Source organism: Equus przewalskii, chromosome 7, assembly GCF_037783145.1.
Source record: "Equus przewalskii isolate Varuska chromosome 7, EquPr2, whole genome shotgun sequence".
NCBI classification, from domain to species: domain Eukaryota; kingdom Metazoa; phylum Chordata; class Mammalia; order Perissodactyla; family Equidae; genus Equus; species Equus przewalskii.
This window is the reverse complement of record NC_091837.1, coordinates 91,946,290-91,959,319: the sequence shown is the minus strand read 5'-3', so window position 1 is coordinate 91,959,319 and position 13,030 is coordinate 91,946,290. Positions and strand designations below refer to the sequence as shown.

Here is a 13,030-nt window from a genome sequence, read left to right as displayed (position 1 = left end):
AATGCATGAAGATATCACAGCATTTTATGCCTGTTGCCTCTGGAGGCAGCAGTCCCCTGAGATGCACAGGCCCTAATCAGAGCCAGCCCTGCACAGCTGCACAGTGCTAATAAGATGCCTAGTGTTATCTCCACTGCTGGGCTCATCTCCTCAATCAGACTCCACTGTCCTTTCGTGTAGGAACCACCCCTTAGTTCTGTGCGTATTTTCACTGATGACTGGTTTCTGCACACTTAGAAAGTCCCGTTTTAATGGTCTTAAACACGAGCTCTTCTTTGTGGCTGTCTTCACAGTGGCAGAACCATTTTGTCCCTGAGCAGATCACTGTGTCTTTCAGCAGTTCCCTTCTCTCTGCTACGGCGGAGGAGGAGCTCGCATGTCAAAAACGCGTGGCCGCACCCTCAACTCCCCACCCCACTCCCCCCACGCTGGAGGCTGACATCGCCAGCCCCACCCGAGCCCTACTTCGCTGTCATCCTAACTGTAGAAGTCTATCCTGCTTTATCTCCTTTAAGCACATCTGCAGCAACAGATGTCACGGTGAACTTTCAGCTTGAGAATAAAGTGTCCAGGTGGGTTTGACTGTGAACTGGTAGGTGGTAAGAGAACACGCCATCGAGCTGGCTGGAGGGCAGTGCTGTAGGTTAGCCTCCAGAAGGTCGCCTGTTATACAACTGACTGTTAGGAGATACTTCTCCACAGCTCTCCTGCATTTCTGCACATCTTGCATGCACTGCTCCTTGTTCAGGACTGTCTTTTCCAGGATGTTTGCGATAATGAACAGCTGAGAAGATAGAGACAGTGTCTCCCTCTGGAGCAGACAGCTGGCAAACTTACTGCCTATTATAAAAGATTCAGGTTCCCTAAGCTAAGGTTCCTCTCTTATAGCACAACCCTCTACATGTGCGGATGCACATCTGGGCCCATCTGTTTGCAAATTGGGGATTGGGGATACAATGCCAAAATGATGAGATTTGGGGACTGCTGTGAATAATAAACTGTCTTTTATCTCTGACCCAGGAGTCTCATGTCTTCTCTCAGCATCCGTGAAACTGTGGGCAGCCCATGGGTTAGCTTGCACATGGGTAAAATCTCAGATTCTTCACTGTTTTTAACAGCAGCTTGGTGTCAAGCCTCCTTATGAAAGTAGATAATGCTAAAATTTCTATTGTACAAACTCTTCTTATTACACTCACCTTGCTAAACATCCTAGGCATTATCAGAATGGTGAATCACTGTGTAATTTCTCCTTTGGGGAAATTTTTACATTTCATATCATCCTCATAATGATGCTATGAGATGGGGATTATTATCCTAATGTGGAAACCGAGGCAGAAGGAGGTCCCCTTGCTTAAGATCCCACCCTGAATGCGTGTGCTGGTGACTGAACTACATGGCCTGACCCGCAGTGACCTGTTCTTTCCACTGTGACACCAGGGGATCTTTGACCAGGGCCCCTAAGAGTTGGCTTTGGTGATTCCGAGAAAAAATAAGGGCTTGTTCTGAAAAAATAAGGGTTTTGAAACGCAAAGGTGATATGCTACTGATCTGTGTTTTCAGTATTTTTGTGTATTTCTGCAAATACATATTTATTTATTGCTCCTCACAACAACCTATGAGATGAGTATGTTATGATGTTCATTATATAGTTGAGCAAACAGCAGTAGAGGGAACTTAAATCCTTTTACCAAAGTTACCTAGCTGAGAAGTGAGGGAGCTGGATTCAAGTCCAGGAAATACGCTTCCAAGGTGGAATCATGGCTACTCTGCAAATTATGATTTGATACAGCACACAACATATATCACTGATCCTACTACACCTCTAGAATATTTTCAGCAAATTTCTCAGTGGATTAAATCTGTCTGCCACTGGGAATGTGGCAGAAGGTAATGGAAAACGTAGACAACTGTCTTTTAGCAACATCCCTTCCAAAATGACCTAAGGCTCAAAGATGCATGCAGTGCTCTGAGAAACAACAGGCCACAGTAGACTTACCTGTGGGCTTAGGTGAGGGTTATAAGGCCAGACGCTGACAGGGAGACCAAGTTACACATCTAACCAGTTTGTGTTCTGTAAGGCAAGGCTGTGAGGCTCAAATGTGGATGATGAATGTGATGAGTGAATGTGTCACTGGAGAAAGTGTAATGATATTTCTGCTGGGTTTTTTTCTTCTTTAAGTTAAGGTCACTCGAGTGTAAGATTCAGGAGGAAGACATTGCTGCAAGGAAGGAGGGCTGACTGTTTCAACTGATCTTGCTGAGCCTCCTGGGAATTAGAAAAACAGTGAATCACTGTGTACTGTTTCTTCTAGGATATCTCAAAAGGAGTAACATAATGTATTTCCTCCATCGGTTACACTCTACAGTGTGGCTGAGCAGCTTTCCCCTAACCTTAATTGAACACTGATCTGATCTTGGTTGGCTGGATGGTTTTCTGATTGTCTCTTTGAAGCGCCCATGTTGTTTACTGTGCTGTAAGATCCTCAAGACAGGCCCCTTCTTTATTTATCTTTTATTTATCCTCAGCTCCTGCTGCAGTGTGTGGGTGGGAATGAATGAGCGCATGGAATAGAATCAGGGAGGCAGAACCAGATACGACTCTCCCCACAGCTAAACCCGAGGTCCCAGCTCAAGTTCTGCCATGTCTCTCGACACATCATCTTCTTCTTAAGGCACTGCAAACGTCTCAGTCAATTCTCACTTCTTCTTTTTTTTTTAAAGCAGCCTGCGGTGGACCCTGTCTCAAAGTCTAACATGTAATTGATTTTGCAGTTTAAAATGTCCCTTTTTAACATGTTTCAACACCTTCCCTTTCCTGAGATGTATTTTCCAGTTTGAATCAGAACTTTGTAAACTTTATAACTCTTTAAAAATATGACTACAGGGTTTTTTCCTCTCATATAGCTTTTTTTGTTATTTTTCAGAAATTTCTACAATGATTAGAAACTTATCCTCTGGGCCATTCCTCCTAAAATTGCCACCTCCAGATCATCAGTCTTTTAAAAAGGCAAGGCTGTCTAAAAGCATATTTTCAGCTACAATTGTGTGTGTGTGTGTGTGTATGTGTGAATGGCCATACCACAGAGAAGATAATCTCTTAAAATGGCAGTGATGCCCCTGCATGGTGGGGTCTGTCGCCAGGAGACGTTGGACAAGATGGTTACAGAATACCCTCTTAGCTGAGCAGCGCAGTCCTTACGAATAAACCCAGATGCCTTTCACCCACGTTTTGGTTGTGAGTGGCTTGGGCAGGTTGTCCTCGCTCTCCTCCTCGGCTTCTTCCCTTGGCTCTGATGAAGCCCTCACTGAATGGCACTCTCTCGGTGGTTGGAGAAGGTGAACCTTGTGAATTCCCGGGGGTCCCTCCTCCCTTCACACAGATCCTAGCACAGGACCCACGCTGACCCGCAAGGAAAATTTTGCTACTTAAAGTTTAGAGTCAAGGGCAGGTGAGGTTTTTTATTTTCATGTTTTATTCACAGTATAAACGAGACTGATTATTGGTTTAAAATAGATTAGGAGACTGGAAATTCCTTAGTACCAGAAAATGCATTTTCTTCTTTCTCAATCTTTCAGTATACGTATGAGTGTTCAGAGCTGTGTGTGCTTCGTATAGAGAGGCGTGTATTCGCTTCCTGTGGCTTCTGCGACAGATTACCACGAACTGGTCCAAAAGCAACAGGCTTCGTTCTCTCACGGTTCTGGAGGCCACAAGCCCAGAGTCAAGGCCGACAGACGCGGGTCCTTCTGAAGGTTCTGAGGGAGAATCTGACCCAGGACTCTGGTAGAATCTGGTGGCTTCCACCAACCCCTGGCATTCCTTGCTGTGGATGCATCAGTGCACTGTCTGTCTCCGTTGTCACATGGCCCTCTTGTAGGTGTTTGTGCCCCTGTGTCTAAATGTCCCCTTCTTGTACGGACACTCGTGATTGAATTAAGGGCCCACACTTCATTATGACCACATCTTAACTACTTACATCTGCAATGACTGTTTGTAAATAAGATTAGCATCCCCAGATACCAGGGGTGAGGGTGTGGACATATCTTTTTAAGGGACACATTTTAACCCAGAACAAGGAGTGAAGTTGGGTGGCTAATTGTGGAATTTGAGCGAACTGGGGAGTGTGGAGGTCTTTATCCATGCTCTGCTCAGCCACAGTGGCAAGCAGCATACTGGAACAGTCACCACAGCTGGTGTCCAAGGCCCTGGGAATAAAGGAATTTTGTTAAAAAAACAAAAACTTTCCCTGAGGCTGTTTTAAGTCCAGTTTGGGAATCCTTGGTTTGATCTAATTAGATTCCTCTGGAATCCTGATAGAATTTAGTGGAACCAGCTCCCCCCTCAGAACCAGAACCACAGCCTGTCTGACACTGAGCAGACACTGCCTGTGGCCACGAGGGACCCTCCACTAAGCAGTGCCTGGGCACGTGCACGCTGATCAGGGGGCCCTCCGAGCGCCTCTTTGTCCTGTAGATAATGCATGTAGTAGTGATCCTTGTCCAGAGGAGGCACTGGAAAGTTGATATTTCCTTAGGGAATGCAAGAAATATCCGCTCTTTCATTTAAAGAGAATTTAAAAGCCCTTCTGACACTAAAGACCAACAAATTCCATCCCATGGTCTCCCCTTCAAGTCACCCACTTGGAACCAGTGAAGACGAGCAAATGCTGTCTGCTCATCTTGCTCCAAAGATGCATGCAGGAGATGAGAGACCCTCGATCCGTAAAGGAGTAGAGAGGCAGGGTGGCACAGGGCTTCACTGCCCCTCTGGATCTGGCAACAGGGGACACGAGACACTTAGTGGGGTTTGAATGGATGTGTCACCGCAGGGCTTCATCCATTAAGCAGGGATGCGTTGGCTGAAAGAGACATTTTAATCGCACACGAATGAAGACTTTAAGTAAAAAAATTAAGTACTGGTTGGAGGGGATTTGCTTGGGGTAAGTTGCTTAATTTGTAATGAATATTGTGCCAATGTTGTTGAATAATGGATGTCATTTATACTTGGAAATATTTTTAAATATACATTTATAATTATGAGAGCTTTGTTTCTTGTATTTTCCCCTGAAATTATGTGGAAAAGTAAGTGAATTCTTACAGAGGTCAGCTCTCACATATTTAGGCTGATGGAAATGAAAATTGGTACAACTATTGTGAAGAAACCATAATGGCTTGAAATGCATTTAAACACTTGCAGTCACAGGCGCAATTTGGAATCCAGGACTCATGGGGACAGTGACACCCTGGGAGCTCCCAGGTCATGGGAACTAACCCGCTTTTGTATATCTGAGCATTTTTTTACATTTTATTATTTACAGGAGGCTCTTATTTCTTTATCATGAAAATTCCATTATGTGTGATACACATCATCTTGATTTTGTTTGTGTTACTTGTAGACATTTTGCTTGTTGAAAATGTGTCATTCATAAGGATATTTTTTATATTTGTGGATTAGCAACAGTTTCAGGTCTTAGAAACAAGTTTTTTATTTGGGCAGGAATTAGTCAGTAAATTTCCCAGGGTAACGTGTACTTTCCACACGCCTCGGTACCCCCACAAATGAACTCATTCCTCATGGGCGGGTTGATATTGAGAAGGCGGAGAAGATCGGAGGAGCTGAAGTGCCTTTGAGGTTCTGTCTGTCGTCACTGCTCCAAGTTCCACCTGTGGCCACTGTAACGTAAGGAGTAAACAGTGGACGTTCTGTTTGCCATAGTAAGGAAGTCTGCACAAAGCCTGGGCATAAGATGCAAAATACCTCTTCGCCGTTAGCCATTCCAGCCCTAGCAATGGAATTGGGAAGTCGTGTTACCATGTTATCAACCTCCATTCATTGAAAGCAAAGTGATTTGCTTTAAATATCAAGCTTTTGCTCTGAACCTGAAATGCCATCGTCTCTGAGACTCAGCATCATTTTACATACCCCTAAGGAGGAAACACTGCCCATTCTAGTTGGAAGACACTCTGGGTTGTAAGGAACGTCCTGATTTTAGAGCTGATAAAGCATGAAAAATTCCATCCACAATGAATAAAATGATCGCTAAATTGTATTTAATGAATTACTTCTCAAATAAAATTCATTATTTTGTAGTTAGTGAAGAAAATGATATTGATATTAGCAGAGAAACAAGATGTAAAACACGCATGACCTGCATTGATAGCTGATGAAAAGAATCTACTGAGGAATTCTTTCTGTTCCCACTTTTCCTCTCTTCTAAAAGTAACTAGGTAGATATGAAAATATATATATAAAGGCACCTTTGGCTCCTTCTGCTGAAACAGAAATTATTCACTTTATTCTTACGCAACATAAAATTGAAAAGCATTCTCTCCAGCCCTTGCTGGGTACCAAGCACTGTGCTAGGTTTTGAGGATAGAAAGATTTACAAGGCAAGGTTCCCATTCCCAAAAAGTTTGCAGTGTCATAGAGAGAGAGAGAGGAATAAACAAACGGTTGTTGTGACAGTGTCTGCAATAGAGACGAGCTCAGATCTACCAGGAGACACGGACACTGGGAGCAGGAAAACCATTGTGGAGGTGGGGTCAGAGCTCCCAGAGGCTCTGACCTCTGCCTGGACCCTGAGGTCAGGCAACCAGGGAAGGGGTGCTCCAGGCAGAGGGCCAGCACAGTGTTTGCTGTTGTTTGTCCTCCAAAAAATGCTGCGAATGTTTATCCCAGCTCCCAGAAGAGTCCCTGTTCACCACATCCCAAACAACAGCGGAAGTTGTTGTTTTCAACTTTGTCAATATGTTGGAAATAGTAGCTCATTCTTGTTTTGCTGTGTTTTTCTTCAACCACCAGTGCGTTTGAACACTATTACATTGTGTTATTTACTATTAATAATGACTTGTGTAAGACTGTGGATCTCAGTCTGGGAAACGCCAATTTAGTTAATTTATTGACCAACCGGCAGCATTAGCTTTGCTGGTGAGAAATGAGAGCACCCTCTCCTTCATCAATTTTATGAGTTAAATAATCAGTAAGTCTTATTTGCTTGTAACAGTGGACACCATTTAATTGTGGGAAAAGTATAAAAGCGTTAGTTGGTGGGATCTCGCCCATTCACCCTCTTTCACCTTCCAGGCGGTGGAACTGAGACCCCAAGCCCGTTTAGGGTGGAGGACTTCCAGGGGGACCCTGGGTGACCTGGAGGAGTGCCTGCTGGTATGAACTCGGGAAGGCTGGCCTCTGCCTCCTCCTTTCTTCCCAAAGCCCCAGAGGTCTCCTCCAGCCTGGGCCTCCCGCCCTCTCCACCCTCTGGCTGCCCCCGGCTCCTGAAATAGACACCTGCAGACGCTTCTCTGTCACTGTGAGTCTCTCCAGGTCTGACTCAGACCTCACGGTGACGGGATAATAATTTTTGGCTTCCTTCGAAAAAGACACATATTAATCAAGACAGTTTTTGTTGCAAGTGGCAAACCTATCTCAAACTACTGAAAGCCAGAGGGCGGGGAAAGTACAGAGACAACTTCCTGGCTCAGTCACCTAGCCGTATTGGCTTCAGACACAGCCTTTTCAGGGGCCCGCATCTTTCTCCCTGTCTCCGCCTGAGTTCCTGCTTCTCTGGGTGCAGCCCCTCGGCTCCTGCAGCAGCTGGAGGGCCTTGCTGGGAGCAGCCCCAAGGTCACACGTTCCAGCCTGTCTCCAGAAGTCCCGGGGTCTGTTACTGGACCCGGGGGCCACATGCCTGCTCTCTCTCCAGAGATTTGCTAGAGCAAGGGGATGGGGGGTGGGGCTCCCTGAGAAGCGGAGGAAACTGGTCAGAGCAACCACACCTGCCATAACTTGGGAGCAAGGCTGGGGAGGAGGCAGCAAGGCAACAGCAGCTAAGGCAGAGGGGAAGATTTCTACCTTGGTTTTTTTTTTCAGAGTTTCCATTTCATTTAACAAACACTCATATAGCCATTTCTATGTGCCAGGCATGTTCTGAGCACTTTAAAAATATTAACTTTATTAATCGGTGTTACAACCATAGCAAGCAATATCAGTATTTCCTCCCTTTTATAGAAAAGGAAACTGAGGCATAGAGAGGTTAAGTGACTTGTCCAGGGTCACACAGCTAATACATAAGAGCTAAGCCAGTCTGCACACCCAAAAGGTCTGGCTCTGGAGATTATGGTCTTAATTACTGTGCCTGCTTCCTTTCTTTAGAAGGAAAAGAATGGGACTAAAATTGGGACTATGCATATCGTATGGTCCTAGGTTAAAACTCTTGGGAAGTGAGATTGGTCGGGAAAAAAAGTGATACAAAATAAGAATGGAGGACAAAGTAAGAAGCTGCAGTGGGCACTATCTCAGAGAAGCAGGCCCTTCCATGCTGTCTGGTGGGAGGCCAACTTGGGCACTGTCTTTAAAAGATTATGGTTTGACTCATCCAACTTCCAGAAATGTATCCTTGTGCATGTGTGTGTGCAATGTGAGTAAGCAAACGGGAATTTATGCAGCTTTGGTTGTAACTGAAAGAAAAGCAAACAAGTTAAACGGTCATCGGTGGAGCCTGGTTCGGTTTGTGAGAGTGACTGACGGGCTGGAGTGCCATGTGGACCTAAAGGCAGGGGTGACAGTGCCACATGTGCAGGCAGGAGACAGTGTCCAGGTGCCCTGCTCAGTGACAAAAGCAGGATGCAGAGCAGTATCCCGAGTGGATGCCGTTTGCATGAAGACAAAAAGGAGGAAAGTGAGAGCGTGCTTGTGCAGGTGCCTGGAGGTACACAGGCTGTTGTGAAAGAACACAGAGAAGCTGGAAGCAGTGGTTGCCTCCCACAGGGGAGTGGGCGGCAGGAAAGCAGGGGGCAACAGGCCATTCTCACTGGGCCCCTTTCAGGGCCTTTTGAATTTGATGTCAAGGGCAAGCATTGCATATTAAAGTAATTTAACAAAATTGATTTAAAAAAAAATGAACCACATCTACTCTATGCGCTTAAAATTTAAAGTTCAAAAAGAATGTGCACATTGGCGCTGCTGTTAGGGCTCCATAATGGAGCAGAAGAGAGATCCCGGAGAGAGAGCAGAAACCCCATTTCTGAGGGTGCAGATGCCCAGAGGCGCAGATGATGGCCACAGCAGGAGATGCCCAGAAGCACAGATGATGCCTAGAGGAGTGGATGATGCCCAGAGGCATGGATGATGCCCAGAGGTGTGGATGATGACCAGAGGAGTGGATGATGCCCAGAGGAGTGGATGATGCCCAGAGGGGTAGATGCCCAGAGGAGTACGTGATGCCCACAGGAGCTGATGCCCAGAGGCACAGATGCCCAGAGGAGCAGATGATGCCCAGAGGAGCGGATGATGCCCAGAGGTGTGGATGATGACCAGAGGATTGGATGATGCCCAGAGGAGCGGATGATGCCCAGAGACGTGATGATGCCCAGAGGAGCGGATGATGCCCAGAGGCGCAGATGATGCCTAGAGGAACGGATGATGCCCAGAGGCGTGGATGATGCCCAGAGGAGTGGATGATGCCCATAGGCGTGTCTGATGCCCAGAGGAGTGGATGATGCCCATAGGTGTGTCTGATGCCCAGAGGCACAGATGATGCCCAGAGGAGCCAATGATGCCCACAGGAGCAGCTGCCCAGAGGAGCAGATGCTCAAAGGAGAGGATGGTGCTCCGAGGAGCAGATGATGCCCAGAGGAGTGGATGCCCAGAGGAGCAGATGATGCCCAGAGGAGTGGATGCCCAGAGGCACAGATGATGCCCAGAGGCAGGGATGCCCAGGGGAGCTCTGGGGAGGCAGTTTGGGTGGCAGTTGGAGCCCAAGCCCAGGGCAGAAGCCCTCCCATTCCACCCGTCCCCATCACACCTGCTCTTCCTCCTCAGTGCTGGCAGGGCGCACGTGCACATTAATATCAATCTGCCCCGAAAGGGCCTGTTCTCTTGCCAAGGCTTCCAGTAATCCAACGGTGGGATTGAGGGAAGTCCGGCTTGGTGTCAGTTCTGACCCATGCTTTCACTCACCCAAAACAGCCACTAGGTGGGCACACTCCTGGAGCATGTGGGATGATGACTGCTAATTTACTTTATCCAGATGACGTTCAGTTTCTTTTGTGTGAAAATATATCCACTGGCACAAGGGAATGCTTGCACACTCAGGCTGAGAAAACAAACCAGAATTCAGAATCCTCTGTAGAAAACCCCCCTGAACCAAGACCATTTCTTGCCTTTCAGACGTAGCTGAGCATGTGATTATCTGCTGCGAAATTCATAAGGAGGAACACGCATTACCTTATTCTGTTGATAAAGCACTGTATCTTAAGAAAGGGTCACATTTTGTTTTCTTTTTTCCCAGGATGGTGAAACCAACAAAGGAGAGTCGGAGAAAAAGAGAAACCTTCACCACCTTTCCCAGGAGACCTCAGAGGACAATGACGTGTTTGGTACGTAACATAAAAATTGGAAGACACAATTTCATATGATAATTGTGTGCAAGTACGTTCTCATTTGAGGAAGATTTTAATTTTTTCATTACATGAGTAATCTATGAATCTGTTGTCATTATTAAAAATGCAGACTGGGTAGAAATATGGTGGATGAGCCCCCCTCACCAGCCTCTCGCTACCCCCTTCTCCCCCGATGTGACTACCCTGGGGACCGTGGTGTCTGTCCTCATCTGGTTTTTGTTTGCATGCCTTTTGTTACACACAGACACTCGAGACTCCCCAGGTTTTCCCTTACTGTCAGATATTTCTCCAGTCATCTGTTTGATCCTTTGTGTGTGGGCATTAGAAAGCCTAACAGTGCCAGTAGAATGTGACCAATGAGGAAGTGAAATTATCCCAAAGCCTAGATACGGTGGTGTTTGTTTTAAGTACAAAGACTGGCCCGAGGTGTTGGGCAATAACTGTTCTCCATAGACGTTTACTTTTTCATAGTGCCCTAGTGATGTGAGTTCCTGTTCCTGTTGTCATCCGTCTTCGTTTCTGCTCCCCAGGAAAGAGTGGACAGGTTCTCATTTGACTGTTACGATAATGCTGTTGGCTCCACCTCTGCCCCTGGGATGAGGGAGCTCAGTGACTTGCCCAAGCTCACGCGGTGAGAGACTGACTGTGCGCCTTGCCCTCTTCTCTTCTGCATACCTCCCCCACGTGGCGAGAACAAAAGGGCAGCATGAAACCTGCCCAGACCCTGAGATCTCACTGCTCCATCAAAGGAAAGGGAGTGCCTTTCTGGCTCCTAAAATAAGCATCCCTTTACCAGAGTTGGTCCTACCTGCAGGTGATGATGCTCAAGGCTGACAGGCCCCCTCGCCCTGTTCCCTGGCCAGGCCACCCCTCACTGATGGAGAGGGCTTCTTTCTACTCACCTGTCAGGCAAGAAAATCCACCCCAATTTTTTGTTCCAGATTTACTTGCTCTTTTTCAAAAATCCCTTCCTTTACTCTAATTCCATCCTTCTTGAGCAAGCGCACATAATTACAGAAGTTCTGCTGCCCACTTTCTCAAGATCTTAAGCTTCCATGAAAATAAACATAACCCAGAGGCCTGCAGACTGAAAACAATGAGAATTCGTTTAACGGAAATCAGGCAAGTGTGAAAGGAATTCAACATGCTCTCCTGGTTTCCACATGCTGTCTATTGATTTTCATAGGCATTTTCTTGGGGGCTTGCCTGAGCACAGTCCACTGCCTTTTGGTGGTGACATTTCCATTCTTTAGGGGCAGAGGAAAGAGAGGAGCGGGTGGGGGGGGGGGTGGGAGATGCAAGACGCAGCACAGGTGCGAGGCACAACCTGTACTCTTGAGAAGGTAGAGGGAAGACAGTCCATGCATTTGAGTGGAATGTCTGTGCTAATGATTTTAAGAATAAATCTGTCGGTAGACATCTAAAATAAAGGTCTCTTTAGATGATCTCTCTACTCCTATATTCCAGCTACCCATATAAACACATAAAAGAAAGTGACAAAATAGAAATGTCCAATTTTAGGTTTTGTGTGTGAATAAGAGTAAATTTTAGAATTATTCTGGCTAAGCTTATTTTTAAAGCAAACATCATCTTTATCACTATTCTCCTGGCTAATTGCTTTGGGACTATTCATGACAATGTCAGCCATTCTGTTCCTCTTGGAGACACACACTGCACATATCCATAGGCATGTATATAGCATCTATGCAATATAACACGAAAAACCTCTTCTATAATAAGCCTTTTCCTTAAATTATGAACGTGGTATGATTCCTGAAGCACCTTCAGAGACAGCGTTCTCTTAAAGCTACCTTTTCAAGTAGATGTTCAAGTTGGAGAATTATTATCTAGAGTTGAACATGAAAACCAACGGAGATGCAAATATTTCAATCGTGTCACAAACTTAGATTTGCCTTTTTTTATTGTTGAGGTAAAAGTGACATATGACGTTATATCAGTTTCGGGTGCACAACATGTTCGATCTCTGCGTTAGATTTGTGTTTTAATGGGAAGAATAAGACTACAGTCAAACTTACGTGTGTGTTGTTGACTGGGACCTCCCAGTGCCTCGGCCACTAAGGGACGCTCACATGTCTGCTGCGTGAGTGTCACGCCTGCCGAGCTCCCAGCTGTGAGTCACCAGGAACGCTTCCTTAAGCATCCGCTTCGTGCAGGCACAGCTGACGCTGGACCCAGGCTGAGTCACGACGGAGGGGAAGTGTGAGCAGTTGGCTGTGCGAAGACGTCCTCGCTTCCTCTGACTGTGAGGAAGGCTGGCCCAGATGCCTCATGGGTTCCCGTAGTTCTGTGCCCAGCAGTCCTGAGTGACACAGACTTGTGAGGCTTCAAGGAGCTGATGGGCGTCTGCTTTCTGACTCATTAATCTCCCCTTTCTAATGCTTTCCTGGAATCCAAAGAAACCCCAGTCTAAAGGTGCCGAGTGACCAGCTGTCAATCTTGACTGTATAATCTTGGAGAATATATATGAGAATTCTTTTTAAATTACGAAGGGTTGTGCACACGTCACTCCAAATGAAATCAGCAGTTCCCCCTCACTTTACAGAAAGGTCTTTTCCTGACCAGATGGAAATTCCTGAGTATGATAGGAAACCATGCCTTCGTGATGGTC

At 46.1% G+C, this 13,030-nt stretch overlaps 1 protein-coding gene across 12 annotated transcripts in view; it reads left to right on the top strand.

Moving 5' to 3' along the window:
* MBP (myelin basic protein) overlaps window positions 1-13,030 on the top strand; it is a 140,697-nt gene that overhangs the window by 56,380 nt on the left and 71,287 nt on the right. For all 12 annotated transcript variants that reach the window (XR_011542830.1, XR_011542829.1, XM_070630307.1 and 9 more), the window contains exon 3: window positions 10,290-10,377. Coding sequence is in view for 10 of the 12 variants with exons in the window: in XM_070630307.1 (XP_070486408.1) it covers window positions 10,290-10,377 (88 nt within the window). In the remaining 2 variants the exon portion in view is untranslated. The remainder of the gene's footprint in view (window positions 1-10,289; window positions 10,378-13,030) is intronic.